This window comes from Pseudochaenichthys georgianus, chromosome 11 (assembly GCF_902827115.2).
Source record: "Pseudochaenichthys georgianus chromosome 11, fPseGeo1.2, whole genome shotgun sequence".
NCBI lineage: Eukaryota > Metazoa > Chordata > Actinopteri > Perciformes > Channichthyidae > Pseudochaenichthys > Pseudochaenichthys georgianus.
This window is the reverse complement of record NC_047513.1, coordinates 11,267,318-11,284,340: the sequence shown is the minus strand read 5'-3', so window position 1 is coordinate 11,284,340 and position 17,023 is coordinate 11,267,318. Positions and strand designations below refer to the sequence as shown.

The following is a 17,023-nucleotide window of genomic DNA, read 5'->3' as shown; positions in this document are numbered from 1 at the left end:
GTAGAAAGAGACATACAAGAAGATTCTAAGTATTGCACAAATACTACAAAATTATACTTAAATCGGCTACTGTACTTATTACATTTACTTCCACCTTTGAATGTTGGCTTCACTGTCATCGGCCTTGCGGTGGTGGAGCGGCCGTCGTGACCCCCCTGCTGCACGGCGAGGACACCCCGTAGCTGGGAGGCGGAGACGGGACCCCCCGATGACGTCAGAGGGCCTGTCTGTTTCCTGCAATAGAAAGTGAGAGAGAAGGTGAAGGGAGAAAATACAGAGCTGTACCCCCCCTCTTCCTCCTCCTCCTTACACTAAAGGTGTGTTTCAACCCTGCACCTGTGAGTATTACACATTTTGAGTGCGCTTGATTGTTTCCCTGTGTCTTTTTGCCGCTGGAGCCGCTGCCTGAGCGGGGTTCTGTCAATGTGATATAGGTCGCTGTCGGTAGCTGCAGCCTGAGAGAGTCGGACATGCTTCTATCGCTCTGTCCGGTTTCAGCCTGCTGTGAACTTTACAGGCTCTGTTAAGTGTCAGGAAGAGGCAGGTGCTGTCTTTTTTGGCGCAGTGTTGTTTGGGACTCCTGCAGCAAACCGTGCTCTGGGAGGAGACAACTTGAGCTCCCCGGTCTACGCAGCGCTCTTTGTTGCACTGTAGGTAAGCCACAAGCTATTTCCGTCCCTGCACTGTGTTCATGTGTTCACTGCCATGGCCAGTGTTGTGATACATGGGCATGTGTGTGAGGTTTTTGGCCGCGGCGGGGTTTTGTTGGATATAAGGGGGAAGTGTCCCATTCGAGCGCTGTTGCAGCTAGACGGCGAGGGGTTTTCCCTGGCTCCTCCCTCTCTTACAGGGCGTTCACGTGTTGCAACAGGCACAAAACACGCTATTCCCACGCATTGTTTTTGCTGACTTCATTGCATGCACTTAAATCCCAATTATTCCTTTCACCCTGCTGCGTTTGATTGGTGAAGTAGGCGACCCTTGCACACAAAAATAATCTGTGCATCACTTTAAAATTACATTTTTTAATGATAATTGTATTAATTATAACATCGCCAATAACTCTCCGTTATTTACATAACACACCTCCTGTAGATCCTCAGGTGTGAACGGAAATCATCATTAGTCACCTGTTAGTGCATTCCAGCCCGCCTGTGTTAAAGACATAGCGTTACAGCCGTTACAGCGCAGCGCTTGAACCACCAATGTTTTGTTTTTTCCCTATCAGGGTGTTTCCCCAAATATCTGCACACACACGTACACACGAACACACACTGGCGCGCACGCTCTCACACAGAAGCACGCAGACGGACTGACAGACACGCCAGAGAACAAGTGCAGGTTCCTCTCCTCCGCCTCAGCGTCCGCTCCGTCTATCCTGGACTGAAACCAAACCGTGCATCGCAGGTGAGACGCACCTTATGTTACGGTTTTTTTTTCAAGCGACCTGCTGCACACACACACACACACACACACACACACACACACACACACACACACACACACACACCACACACACACACACACACACACACACACACACACACACACACACACCACACACACACACACACACACACACACACACACACACACACACACACACACACACACACACACACACACGACTCTATATAACCGAAAATCCACAGTGAGATGATGTCATTGCGCCAGCGCCACATGTAACTGTATGGAGCAAAAAAACCATCATCCAGTTGTAGTAAGTGTTATGTAATATCGGTGTGGAGGGAAACAAAGGCTGATTCCTGGACCACTGCTGCTCTGAAACGTGCATTGCTCCTGGTGGAGGTGTTACATGGGGACATGTTGGAGGTGATGCAAGGGAAAGGGAGAGCTTTTTAAATATGATTAATGAGGTCTTTTATTCATGATGTTATGATTGTGTCTATCCAGAGGAGAGGAGAGATTGTCTGCGCATCGTGGGGCATACAAAACCTTCTGCTGGGTTTGGTAACATTTAACCACCTAACACAGAATCACCATTCAACCTATATCAAGCTTTTGATCTTACATTTTGTGAAAGGGCATCAGAATGAAAACAACACCCCCCCTGTGAGAGGTGGGCTCAGTCTCTTGATGTTGTGACTTTCTGCGGTGATCTAACGTCCACACACAGATAGTGACCTCTGTGTGGCCGTCCAGCTGCCCCGAGGGCTCATCACCGGCACACACAGGACCTGATTGTTTGCATCATTCGTCATCCGCGCTGACATTCATCAACGTGAGGAGCGGGTATCAGCCGCTGCCATGTCAGACATTTCCCCAACAAACAGGCGATCCTCCACCTCTCTGCCTTTTGTGTGAGATCAGAGTGGCAGATGGCAGCTGCTGCAGAGGTTATATTGATATGAGGGGAACTTATTCACACCTCCTCCCACTGACAGTAGCTTGAACCACACTGCACATTATTACACAGTGGCTCAGAGGCCTGAAATGAAAGGTCCAGCCGTGTTTGGGGCACCTGTTCATGGAATAAACTCCATCCGCTTCGTCTTCGGCTGCCTAGTGAGAGCGGAGGACTCTACAAGGCCAAGCAAAGTGCCTTATTGATCTGTGGAGCTCATGTTTAGCTGATTCTGACTCAATATATATGTGTGTGTTTTCTGTAGATGTACCCACACTGTGGAATAGGAGTCAGCTCCTCTCAAGGTCCAACATTCCCCATGATGCACCTGTGAACTGAGGGCGGAAAAGATGCCGCGCACCAAGCAAAACAACCCGAAAAACTTAAAAGGTGAGTTCACACTGCTGGCTGCTGCGTTTCCTGTCAGCTGATGCTTCTCTTGTTTTGTTTTTTTTCAAAGCATAAAGAGGAACTGCTCAGTTGTGTCTAAATCATGTTGGTCTGAGATGTTTGGCTCAAAATATTGTGATTATTTCCATCCCATGAGTAAAATACGGAAAGATTTGAGTCATGGATACAGTTCTTGGTAAGAGTAGATGGTCCGGTTTGGTGATAAAGCTTTAAAATGATTACATGATCCATTCATGGCATAATGATAACATACTGAGAAAACCTTCATTGTTGCTTTCCATTGAAACCTATATATCTCAAAAGACGAGGACAAAGGCCGCTGTAAAAAACCTTCAAAATAGAGATAGGAATTTATTTTATGTTAGTTCTACTGAAGTGGAGATGTTCTAGTTCAGAGTAGCAGAAACGACCTTTAAAGCAACATAATACAGTATTTTTATACGACAACGAGTGCAGTTCACTCACAGTTAACATTGGTCGATGAGTGACCTAGAATATATTTTCTTGTGATAAAACACTTACATAATGTTGCTTTAAAGATGTATTGTAACATTCTATACATTTTGCACAAAAAACGATTATTTTTAATAACCATTAAATATCGCCTCGAAACATCCCCAGTTGATTATAAGACAATTATTTGTTGTATTAAGTGTTTCAAACTAGGAGGAATTGGAGGAAAATACTACATTTTATGTAAAAATATCGCTGCCAAAATGAAAGATCCACTATCTGATCAAAGAGCATTAAGCTGACAGCAGGGCAGATGCATGTATTCATAGGACAGCGATGATCATGTGATCTTTGACTTTTCTTTCCTCAATTGTTGCTTCTTCCTGCAAGAGAGGGTTCTCACACTGCACGTGACTCTGCCCTGTTGTATATCTGACCTTTAGCTGTGTAACCAAACCGTTTCCACTGGAGTTGCTCCTTTTGTTGGAGTCAACCAGCGTTCCCTCCAAAAGTGGTGGCTGTTTGTTTGATTAAGTGAGTAAACATGGTTTGGATTGGTTCCCCGATTCAAACTTAAACTATTTCATTTCATTTCATTTCAAACCTTTATTTAACCAGATTGGTCCCATTGAGATCATAGATCTCTTTTTCAAGGGAGACCTGAGGTTTAGGAAGAGAAGAGGCAGATTTCTCTCTTAATTCAACATTATCCGATTGGATGGACATACTTTTCTTTAATCCAAACTGTGCTTTCCTTTTTGCTACTGTAATTTAATGTGACCTTCACTGCGCAGAATGATGAATGTGCGACAGTAAAAGCTGTTTATACTTTTATCTGCTAAAAGCGAGTTTCTCTTAAAGGGGCCCTATAATGTTTATTTTCAGGTTCATATTTTTATTTTGTGCCTCTACTATGACATGATATGGCTTTAAGGTTCGAAGCAGTTTATTTTTCTCATACTGCTTGTGCTGCAGCACCTTTTTTCACCCTCTGTCTGAAACCAGAGCCCAGTCTGCTCTGATTGGTTAACCCTAACTGAATGAATATTAAACACTTCCTATAAACATCTTAACGTTTATCAAGGCTTAATTATATTTTATAGGTTGGTTGTAGGTCTATCTCAGGGGTGCCCAACCTTTTTTGAACCGAGAGCTCCTTTTAAAGTTGCCAGTCTGCCGAGATCTACCAGTCCAAATAGAGAGGCGTAGCCATTACTGACAGCCTACTACCAGGTGAATACACACTTCTACTTGTATAAAACTGACCTTTGTACGATTAATACTTCATAAAATACTATCCTTTATCTTACCTCTTTCTAATCTACACACATACAAGTATTTAACTGAAGTTACACAACAGAGTTGGAGTTTATTCACACGTCACTACAGTGGGTAATGTTTTCAAGAGACATTGAACAGTGCTGCCACATATGACACAGGAAAAAAAGAAAAGACTCTGAACCCTTTCTTTGCCATTATATAAAAATAGTGTTGCTACAAAAGTATAAATTAGGCTTACTAATAAGACAACTCAGATCTGAAGCTACACAGGAATCTGCTGCCAAAGTGCAATAAAAGAGACAACATTAATAGATTCAAACCCTTTTTTATTGCCTTTTAGTAGAGTATAAAAAGAAATGCCTTTTAAAATAGGATGCAAGCAACACTAGTTTCTTAACCTGAATTGATAATAGACTATAATCAATTTAAGTTTGCATTCTTAGACCATTTTGTACAATAATTATAATTAATAAGTTCAAACAAACTAAAACTTACAGCTGATTAATAACAGTATCTAACTTGAGTTTTTATTATATCAAAAACCTGTTGAAATGCTACTGTTATTTTTACTGTCCCCCAAAAGCGCGTCGGCAGCCTCCAGGAATGATTCTTTCACAACTTCGCCATCTTTGAAAGACTTCATTTGTTTCGCAAGAACGTGACTGACACGATAAGATGCTCTGGAGCAGCCTTGCTCTTGTTGTTGGGCCTGGTGAAAATGGACTGCTGTGCATTTCATGGGAGCCTGCCTGCAGACCTCCACTCTCAGGACAGTTCCGGTGCAGACCTCCACTCTCAGGACACCTCCACTGTCAGTACAGGAAGTGACGATTCTGATGCTTTTTTCCCCCCCGCTCACCGAGGGACTCGTTTGATGGAAGTTTTCAAATCACAATGGAGACTCATCACGGAGGTGATGAGTCCGCCCACCGTGCACTTTGGGTCAAGCCCTTTTGACCCCCCCGCTCAAATGACACCATGGAGGAATGTAACGGGAGTTGACAGGGGACTCGGCCCGCCTCACGAGTGCCTATTTTCCTGGTCTCGGGTGTGTGTCCCCCCACTCATCCATATATTAACGGATTTTGACAATTTTTGATGCATTTTTCTCCTCTCCTCTCACTGATCGAATGGCAAACGCGACCCACTGTCGGAGGGCCTCCGCGCCGGCCCGGCCTAGTGCCGGTGCTCTGGCGGTCGGTTCCTCCGAACTGTGGGTTCGACTCTGATGGCCGGGAGGGTGTGCTGCGTTGGGGTGGGGGACTTCCCCCACTCTGCGTGTCTCTTCCTTCCCGGGCCGGCCGATATGAAGCGTCACCAAGACGCACCGTCCAGGGGTCCCGCAACGGGGTGAAGGTTCCCAGCTGGAACCTCCCCACCTCCGCCGCGGTGCACCCGGCAAACACGGTTGTTTCTCGAACCGTCCACTGTTGTCTAGCGGGTGTAACTAAAATACAAGATGTCGTATTTATATAAATATATATCTATATATATATAGATATATATAGATAATAAGTGTCAGTACGATTTTATTTTGTATTTGCGTGCATTTTCTGTTGGAAAGTGGCGCTGCGGCTGTACTGATAGTAACAACAATACAAGGTGTCCGTATATATCTATATATATACATATGTATATAATAAGTGTCACGATCCGTCACGATCCGATTTTATTTTGTATTTGCGTGCATTTCCTGTTTGGAAAGTGGCACTGTACTGATAGTGGTGATTTTATTTTGGAATTCTTAGCGTGGAGGTGTCCTGAGAGTGGAGGTCTGCACCGGAACTGTCCTGAGAGTGGAGGTCTGCAGGCAGACCCCTCTCGTGCATTTAGCTGTCCTTTCAGGCCCCTCCCCTTTTGGGAGCGTAGGGCAGAATTAGGAGGGAATTCCGTCTCGTAGCGTTTGTGCACTGTTTTGAAATGCCGCTCCTAAATTACCCTTCTTCGATAAAGCCACGCTCGCATTGCAGATGAGACAGATGGACTTTGAATTGGAATAGATACAAAAATAATCATCCTCCCACTCGGAGTGAAAATTATATATGTTGGGCTTTTTTGCTTCTGCCATAATTGCGGTCTTGTGTGTGTGCGGACTGCACTCCTGTTAACACGGACAACGTCAGCGCAATATGGGGTCACGCCGGCCAATCACAAAGCTTTGATGCGTTCAAGTGCATTTTTCTGGCACAGGAAGATTATGTTATAGGACATTAACGATAAAACAGAATATTGTTCTATTTTTAGACACATCTCGCGATCGACTGGGAATCTGGTCGATCGCGATCGACTGGTTGGGCATCCCTGGTCTATCTCATAAGCACACGGCTTCCTGACCTCTTCCACATTCTTCTAGTTTCTCTTTTCTTATTGTATTGAGTGTAATCTTGTGGGTGATACTTCACCCACAACATTCTCTTTTGGAAATCCATTACTCACCCCTTTACCTTCTTGAACTCTTGAAGAAAATGTTCTTTTTCTCACACGCCTCCATGGTGAATGAGTAATAATCTTTCGATGCAACTTACTAACAATTATAAGTCTGTTCATTTATGGGTCTGCTCTGATTGGTTAGCTGGCCAGCTCTGTTGTGATTGGTCAACTGCCTCCAGATGTCCAGCTCCTTAGACTATCATGTACAATGTGTTGGAGTGCTAGCCATTTCAAGCACGAGTGTTACAAAGTGAAGTCAATATGTTAGAGAAGTAAACACATGAGTCCAATGGAGGCGTTTCAGGCAGGGGGGGGGGGATTGTGTGGGAAAGAAAGAGTCAGTGGCTGCATAGTTTACATTTGATTTCCCTCAGTGCCGATGATATTGGCTCGTATCTGATGAGACCAACGTGTAGTAGACAAAGTATTTTTTCAAACAGTGTGTGGTGAGAATGAATGTGTCGCAGTGTGAGAAAATGAGATATCTTTTGAGATGAGATGCATCCCCGTGCAGCAAAGAAAATGCAATCATAGTTCATATTAAAGATAACAGGGCTGAGAGTGAAGTTGCAGCATCTTCCCAAGCTAACACAGAACATCAATTGGCTTGAAAGATTTCATGTTATGTTGAGAATTGACAGATTTCTGTGTCAACAGACGTTTGCAGTTCACAGATCTACAAATCTGCAGTGTTCCATGCTGGGTGTGAAAATGTGCATCTCTGCCATTCCCCAGCAGCAGATCCACATGGCAGATCTCCTCATGTCCGTCCCTCTGTTTATTTATCATACAAACACTTCCTTTTTTTTCCCTCCATTAAGATTACTTGGCCAAACAACATAAATAATTAAGTTTTAGAACAGTACATCATCCAATAGAGGATGATAGAGACAGCGGCCAAATGTTACTTGATTCTATTTTTAATGGCGACTGCTCTCTCACTGTTTCTCACGATGCAGACAACAGAGCTGCGGGTTGCTGCAGTGTTTTGGTGTTTTTGTACTTAAAGGGAAAAGATCGGTACGTGTAAAGAGTATAAATGATAGCAATTTGATTGGAATTGAACATCCTTAATTCAAGGGCAGGTGAAGAACAAGGGGCACATTTATAAAAGTAATAAAAAATGTGTTAAGACACATTTGTATCCATCTAATTAACATATTTATCCAAATATTGAAATGGCTGGTGAGTTCTTCTCGCAGACTTAATGGCTTTATTTTTAAAGGTCATTCATAAGTGATGTTGCTGATATCTGTTCAATTAACATTTACACATTTCACTTAAATGAGACCTATTATGCTCTTTTTTTAAGTTCATATTTGTATTTTGTGCCGCTACTGTGACATGTTTAATGCTTATCACGAACAATGTGTTGGTGCGCTAGCCAATAAGAACGCAGATGTTACATAGTGATGTCACTATGTCATGAACGTAAACAAAGGAATCAAGGCATTTCAGGCAGCGGGGGAGTGTGTGGGAGAGAAACTCCCTCTGGAGGTAACTCTGGGATTTTAGCATTTGCAGACCATTTAACTGCACAAAAACCTATATAACACCCTAAAGGAAATGGGAAAAAAACATAAAAAAATTAGTGCCTCTTTAATCTCTTTAATTATAATAACAAATTGGATCGAAAAAATGTGTCAAGATTTCCTTTTAAAACTGTTATTCTCAACAATTAAAAACAGTAGGCCAATATTAAGAAATACATTGCCTATTTATTGTAAAAAATATTCTAATAAGTAAATAAATAGATAAGTAACTACTATTTGTACATTTAAGAAGTCATGGACTGATAATGTGACATCAGAGCAAGAACCCCAGATCAGTTGTTTTATGCATTGTGTTGTAGTTGTTTAACTTGTTTTGTGCCTTTTTGTAGCAATTTTTTCTCTCTTCATAAACCCCTTTTTTATATGTATGAAATGTTCTGATCCGTAAAAATATGTATTTCGCCTACAACGTTAAAAAAAACAACCTGTTGGCATTTATGTTTTCAAGGAGGCCCCAGGCATGTTCCTACAAAGCCTGTGTGTAAATCGCAACAGCAAATCTATATTTGAATTCTGTACAGCTTGTTTTTGGTGACTCGTAACTTGGCATCCCCAGTTCTAGTTCTAGTCAACATGCTGTGGGGGAGTACCCGCTCACTTCCTCCTCCTCAGATTACTTGTTGAGACATTTTGTTTGGCTTCTTGTTTTGCCTTCTGACTGAGTTACTCACCTCTCCTCCTGCACGCAAGCCTTTTCCTTCATCAGACAGGAAACGATAATGGCGTGGCATGCTATCACATGCTTAAACTCTGCTGTGGAGAATGTATTTTCCTTGGATCGCACCTCACACTGCCCTAAAGCCATCACATTATGAGTATTAATGCCCAAGAGTAGCTTTAAAAGTCTGGGCTCGAAGCAAAATTAGACTTTTTTTCTGTATTGCTTCATAACCAAGCAGTAATTAATCTCACAAAGATACACACAGGGTATTTAATTCAGTATTCAGAGTTTCGGCTGGATGACGGGAAGCTTGGCTCTTCTCGGGTCACTCCTGCCTCAGAGGCTTGGCAGCAGTCTGACTCTGGTAGGAAAGAAAACCACTTAAAAAAATTCCCTTTTGGCTTTATTTCACAAAGTTTGTCCTGTTGTGGGACACAACGAATTAATTGTTTTATTACCACTGTCTCGACCCCGGCTGACTGTGGTAATTCATCTTAGTTAAATGTCAGACCCAATACCTTAGGAAATGAATAAACACTTCCTATAAACATCTTAAAGTTTATCGAGGCTTAATTATATTTTGTAGGTTGATTGTAGGTCTATCTCATAAGCACACGGCTTCCTGACCTCTTCCACATTCTTCGAGTTTCTCTTTTCTTATCGTATTGACTGTAAACAAATAAAAGTGATACTTCACCCACAAAACAAAAGAAAAGGAGCATTGGAAACAGTTTTCCACTCCTGCCTAAAAAGGTATTCCAACGATGACTCAACCATTGAATTCCTGAGGATAAAGTTTCAACTTGTCAGCTTTTAAATCAGGGCTGGGGAACCTCCGGCCCCCGGGCCGTATACGGCCTGCGAGACCATTTGGTACGGCCCTCGAGGTAATTTATAAACACACGCAAAAAAGAAAAAAATTAAAGAGATCTAGACCGCAAAAGAATTAAACAAGGGAGTGCCTGTTTTTCCTGGCCAAGGTCAGGGTCCTTGAACACAACACGAGCCTAACGTGTCATCACGTGGTATATGTCTCGTCTGACAGGGGTGTAGTGCTGACGGAGAGCACCAGAACGCTGCTCCGGCACTTCAAAAATTGCAGTACCCATAAGGAGTCGTACACATTCCGCAGTTTTTACGTGGCTGTGTCTTTAGTTGTAAGCAGGGGCGGACTGGGGGGAAAAAGTGGCCCGGGGATTAATTGACAGACAGGCCCACTTAATGTTCGGCATGTATCGGCCGGCCTGCGACGAAAGTATGTTACTTAACAAAAAACCCTATGGACCATTATTCATATAGTAATCACATTACCTGAGCCCTTGAGTTGCCTAGAGAAAAATAGTTACAGCATATATTTAGTGATTTTAATGTTAACAGATCATTGATGCAATAACATTTGGACCCAATTTGCCTGACTTGACACATGGAATAAAACATGGGCGTACAGTAGGAAGCATCCTCAATGTGGATGAGACAATTTAACAGGGGGTGTGGGCAGGTGGTGGACCTAACCTCCTCTAGGGGGGTCCGGGGGCATGCTCCCACGGGAAGATTTGTTTAGTTAGTAGAGTTAAATGCATCAATCTTTCAACATTTATTTGAACAGCAAGTGGAGGCAAAAGTGACTGCACCCAAAACAATAAACCTGCTAGCTAACTAGCCTAAACTCAGTAACAGAATGTGGGCAACACGTTCTCACGACCTCTGAGTCAGACGTCACTTCCCCCTTTTCTATCCTACGGGTACAGCCACTCCCCCTGAACCCTGTTTCCCTGCCAAACCCGCACATTACCGGCCCACCGGGAAAACTCCCGGTATTCCCAATGGCCAGTCCGCCCCTGGTTGTAAGCCCAGTGGCGATCTGTTCATCTGTCATACTGATCATACAGTCAATAACTTTGTTGTTATTAGCATCTTGTTAACTAGCTATGCTAACGAATATAAGAAGCTTTTTCTACAACCAGTGAGGTAAAGGCACATCTTTATATGATCATTATAGATGATAAAATAAGAGAATAAAGTAAACGGGTATAAAATACTATATGACAATAAAACAAGTTGTTATTAATAAACAAGAATACAGTTTGAAAGGAGAGTGATTTGTAAAACATCCATAAAGAAAAAGAAAATCTGTTTTACAGTTCTGTTTGGATGGATGTTGAGAGATGTATCCATAGATCGATAGTTACGGCTGTAACTACGGTTCTATGAGTCCCGGATGACCGCCATAGACGGTGCTTTAGCACTGGATATGTCCATCGCGCGCATGCGCAGCTCGAGTACCAATAACAACAAAGTCACCTGTGACCCACGTGACACCGGCTTTATCAGCCGGTGTCGTCAGAGGATCTGTTCCCCGAATCTTCTCCCGAGCACACAAGAATTCTGAGTGACAGGGAACTCTGGCGGTCATCCGGGACTCATAGGACCGTAGTTACAGCCGTAACTATCGTTCTATTTCGTCCCTACTGACCGCCAGAGGCGGTGCTTTAGCACTGGATGACTTATACCAACAATGTCATGAAGAATCCAAGCCCTTGCTCACCACTGGAAGCAGCGGAGCTCGGCAAAAGGACCACGCCCAAAGAATGGGGAGTGGCGACATTGACCTGATGACAACTGGAGAATGTGCCAGAAGACGCCCACGAAGCCGCGGCGCAGATGGTCTCCAGGGGCACCCCTCTCAGGGCAGCCCAATATGTTGAGATGCTCCTTGTAGACTGACATCTCAGCCTGATGGCAGGGGGCGGCCACTGGCCCCGTAAGCCTGTGAGATGGTATCGACAACCCAGTGGGGCAGCCACTGGTTAGAGGGCCTAACCTCCTTTAGTGCCGCCAGGGCAAAATCAAGAGTTGCTCCTCCTGCCGTATACAGGCAGTAGCCTTGATATACGCCCTTTGGGCACCCCCAGGGCACAGCAACTTCGACGTGCCGTACTCCTGAATGTCAAAGCGTGCCAGCTGGGCAGGCTGACTGAAGTGGGTTTGTGGAAGGACCCCGGGCGGGAATGCCACATTTGCCCAAAGGGCAACGCCTGAGAGTCTCACCTCGGGCATGTATTGTTTATGGAGAGGACATGCAACTCCCCGACTCGCTTCCCTGAGGCTATGGCAAGCAGAAATGCTGCCTTCGTGGGCAGCCACCTAAGCCCCACCCGGGCCAGGGGCTCGAAGGGAGGAGATCAATCAATCAATCAATCAATCAATCAATCAATCAATCAATCAATCAATGTTTATTTATATAGCCCAATATCACAAATGTTACATTTGTCTCAGTGGTCTTCACAGTGTGTACAGAATATCAGTATGACAATATGACACCCTCTGTCCTTAGACCCTCACATCGTACAAGGAAAAACTTCCGAAGAAAACCCAGTTTAAAGGGAAAAATGGGAGAAACCTCAGGGAGAGCAACAGAGGAGGGATCCCTCTCCCAGGACGGACAGACGTGCAATAGATGCCGTGGGTAAATTGAAAAGATAATACATTTGCAACATAGGTAGATGATGGGGCATCCGGCAGCAAGGGCAGGTCCCAAGCCGGAGCCCTCGTGGTGCAAGGGGGACGCTGCCGTAAAGCCCCTCTCATAAAGAGGGACACCGACCTGTGGCACCCCGCCGTGGCGCCGTCGACCCGAACATGTCGGGCAGAAATCGCAGCCACATAAATTCAGAGTGGAGTGAGAACGTCCACTATCTAGAAGGGACTGTTGTCTAAGCAACAATGTACATGCTGTCCCCAAGGAACACGCACATTTTTGCTCCCCAGTTGGGGTAGAAAGTGCGTGAGTGCAAGCTGCACGGCCCGAAGCTCTAGCACGTTGACCTGGCGCGCACTCTGCTGGGCAGACTGCTGACACTGAACGGTCCTGCCCTGCCGCACTGCACCCCATCCTGAGAGGCATGCACCTATGGTGATGGTCTCCTGGCGGGATGGGATGGCGCCCATGGGCACGCCTACCAGGAGATAGGCCCCTCCAGCGTGACAGAGAGTGGAGCAATGCTGCGACACCCTGACTTCCCTGTGCCTGTGCCACTTGGCGTCCAAGTGAAGGCTATTCAGCCACATCTGCATGGGGCGCAACGACAGCGGGCCTAAGGGCCCAGCGGCCGAGGCAGCTGCCAGTCTGCCCAAAGGCCGGAGGAACTGAATATAAGGCACCCTCTTGCCCGGCCCACGTGGAAGTAGGCATCCCTCGGTTGAGAACCACTCCACCTGTGCGTATGCAGTAGTCAGCATATAGAATGGCAGCACCTTCAGGAATCTGTTGATTCCTCTGAGGTCCAAGATCGGGCGAAATCCGCCGACTTTCTTGCTCACGAGAAAGTATGCCGAGTAGAACCCCCTGGCTAAGCAGAGGGTCTTACTGGGTTGATTGCGTCCTTGGACAGAAGGACGGACAACTCTTGGCCCAGAGGTAGGGCCCCTGCCGGATCGCTGACGACTGTCAATTAGACCCAGCCGAAGGCTAGGGGCCGGAGCTGCGGTCCGTACCCCTGGGTTAAGGTGACAACCACCCAAGGGACGGAAGTACAGACTGCCCAGAAACTGAGCTGCTGCTGGGAAAGCAGCCGCCGACCACCCCCGGGATTTAAGGGCCCAGCCCCCCGGACCCTGGAGCCTCTTGGGGGGCTCCGGTAAGGCTCTGGGGCATGAGGCCGCCTGGAAGGCAGGCGACATGGGGCACGAAAGTCATTGGGAGGCGGTTGAGTGGGCCGCTAAGACCTCTGCAGACCACCCCTGTAATCCGGCTGAGTGCGGCTGCTAGAGCAGCCCCTGGGCCTGCTGGGAGTGGGCACAGGTCTGCGAGGACCCGAGTGCTGCTGCCTGGTCTGCCTAGCTTGGGCGGCACGCTCCAGTGTCTCCAGGGCAGCTGACCTAAACAGCTCCCCTGGCTCGACTGGTACGCTACACCCCAACCGAAGGGGGGGGGGGGGGACAGGCGGCCCGCTAGCAGCCCCTACACCGGGCCCAGGCTGAAGGGCACTTCATCATGCCCCTATCGGCAGCTAGCCGATCCACTTTAGAGGACAGCCTGTTTCTAGTCCTTCTATTGGGGGGAGCACACATAGCCTTCGCTCCCTCAAGTCGCCGGGAACGGCCAAATTGATCTGGAGGAGGATGTGACAAGGAGAGGTGTCTGTTGGCTGCTGCCAGACGTTCCACCTCAGTGATTCTAGCCACTGTGAGCACCCGAGGCATGCAGCTACAGCTCATGCAGGCGTTTACCGTGAGAACCTCCCTCAGATGCTCGAATTTTGTCCCCACTGACCGCCAGAGGCGGCCCGAGGCAGGAGGGGCAGCGGTCGTGGCCGTCCTCGGGCTCAAGAGAAGCCATACAGGCGCTACATGAATGAACCATTCTGTAGGTAGCCAGATGCAGCGTAGCCGGGAGCGGGTGCGGGAACACAGCCTTCACCAGCTACCTGCTTAATGGAAAGAGTAGAGCGTTGCTGCTACTCGCCGAACAGAAAGAGGGATGTAATTACACCCACGTTACCGGCAGAGGGAGCGGGAGCGAGAGCGAGAGCACTGCCTTCACCTGGCTGGATTAATAAACGGTATTGACTATGGCCAGTACTTACACGGCTTGGCACCGTAGTTACAGTAGTAATTATGGCCAGTACTTACGGCTTAGAACCTTAGTTACAATAGTAACTGTGGCCGGTGCCTAAAAGTGTCAGCCAACGGCTGCCCACTAGACAATATAATATTGGGAGGATGAAATCCTCTTTAATGGCCATACATACAGAGCACACAGCACACACAGTGAACATTGATCTCTGCATATCGTCCTAGTGCTAGGAGTCTAGTACTAGGAGCAGTAAATACAACGATATAGCGCTACTGCAACCATACCATGCGTTTACCGGGAGCGGGAGCGAGAGCACTGCCCTCACCGGCTGAGTTAAATAATGAAGCTTAACCGTACATGCAAGGTGTTAGCCAAGCGGCTGCTGCTAACAATCAAGCAACCAAGTCAGAACACAATGTTAAGACCAGATAATTAGCTTCTAAGAAAGAGAACAGCCCGCATAGAACCGTGCCTGGTTACAGTAGTAACAGCACATGCAGAGCACACAGCACCCACCGTGAAGATGTTCTCTGCATATCATCCTAGTGCTAGGAGTCTAGTACTAGGAGCAGTAATACAACGATCTAGCGCTACTGCAATCAAACCCTATGCTACCGGGAGCGGGAGCACTGCCCTGAGTTAATAGTTAAGCTCAACAGCAAGGTGTTAGCCAAGCGGCTGCTGCTAACAATCAAGCGACCAAGTCAGAACACAAATGTTAAGACCAGATAATAGCTTCTAAGAAATAGAAAGTACTTACCTTACTTTCTGCATCTAAACGAAAAACGGGTTTAAAGTATGACCCTCTGGGCTTCCATACTAAATTGAATGAGGGACGCAGCCAAAGCTGGGACTCAATGCCCAGCTGAGTCCCGATAGCTCGGGCACAACGCCACAAGCAGAACTTTCAAAAGAGCATAAGGGCAACTTTATGGGAGAGGAAGCGGGAACACTGTCGTCACCAGAAAGTCTAAGCCACAAAAAACAAGACGGTAATCAGGACAACTTGGCTGGGAGAGGGTGCAGGAACACAGCCATCACCAGCAACAAGCTGACACAAACCTGTCTGTCGAGGCTCTGCACAGCGCACAGCCGGCCACAGCTCCTGGAGGACGCGTTACGACCCGTAGCTCCGACTGTCAGTCGCGAAGCTGCACACGGCCAGCTGCTTGCAGAGAAATCCCTCAGATCAAACGTTCAAACCTGAACGTTGTAGGCTACAAAAATGTAGCCACAGTACCCTCGCGCAGCGAGAAGATGAAAGGAACAGATCCTCTGACGACACCGGCTGATATAGCCGGTGTCACGTGGGTCACAGGTGACTTTGTTGTTATTGGTACTCGAGCTGCGCATGCGCGCGATGGACATATCCAGTGCTAAAGCACCGCCTCTGGCGGTCAGTAGGGACGAAATAGAACTCTTAATGTTGCTCTCAAAGTGCACCAGATTGATGCTTTTAACTTCAACATTTAAAAATAAAAATAAAAACTTCCCGGGGGAGCATGCCCCCAACCCCCAGAGGAGGTTAGGTCCCCCCCACTTAAATCTTGTTCACATAGATAGGAAACTAAATACATTTGCACACATCTTGTGTCCATATCTTTCTGTTTTGGTGGTCATGCCACAACCGTGTACGTGAATGTGTGAGTCATGGTAAGATATCTGGATTAAGAGGTTGCTTTTTCTTTGCACAGCATGAAAGAAAGGCCAAATTAATGGGCTGTGATTTTTGTTTTTTTAAGCAGAGGTCAATCATTTGTACGGCCCTCGGAGGATGTTGAAAAAATTGAAATGGCCCTTGAGAGGAAAAAGGTTCCCCACCCCTGTTTTAAATAAACATTGAATTGGTATCTTTCATTTTATTTAACCATGACATCATAAATGTATTCATTTTATATATTAAATGTGATGGGTTATTCACAGACTGATATACTTAATTGGGCAGAAAAGGGTTAATACGAACATCATCAAGCGCTTCGAGATTTATCTTGGCAGATGAGAAGCGCTATATAAATTACATGTATTATTATTATTATCATGATATTTATACACATAATTAGCAAATTAATGCAAAATCACTAAATACTCATATAAAAAGTCATGTCGAAAGCACCAAAGCATAACTTGACCACCGACCCCTCATATGTTCAAAATAAATTACAAAAGTTTGTATCTATAGCCTGCCTGGATTCATTCATTTGGATAAAAGTAATTTGTCAAAATCTTCAAAAAGTTTTTTTCTATCATCAATCATAATACGATTTTTGCTGAAAGTTGCTAAATCCCAATATTGG

At 45.8% G+C, this 17,023-nt stretch overlaps 1 protein-coding gene across 3 annotated transcripts in view; it reads left to right on the top strand.

Moving 5' to 3' along the window:
- Positions 1-236: 236 nt before the first annotated feature.
- hivep1 (HIVEP zinc finger 1) overlaps positions 237-17,023 on the top strand; it is an 87,154-nt gene continuing 70,367 nt past the window's right edge. The window contains exons 1-2 of one of the 3 annotated variants that reach the window (XM_034094084.1): positions 237-338; positions 2,631-2,755. In XM_034094084.1, coding sequence (XP_033949975.1) covers positions 2,716-2,755 — 40 coding nt within the window. In that variant the 5' untranslated portion in view covers positions 237-338; positions 2,631-2,715. Of the gene's footprint in view, positions 339-420; positions 655-1,268; positions 1,408-2,630; positions 2,756-17,023 lie in introns of those variants that run through there. The other 2 variants (XM_034094086.2, XM_034094085.1) reach the window with 2 other exon arrangements.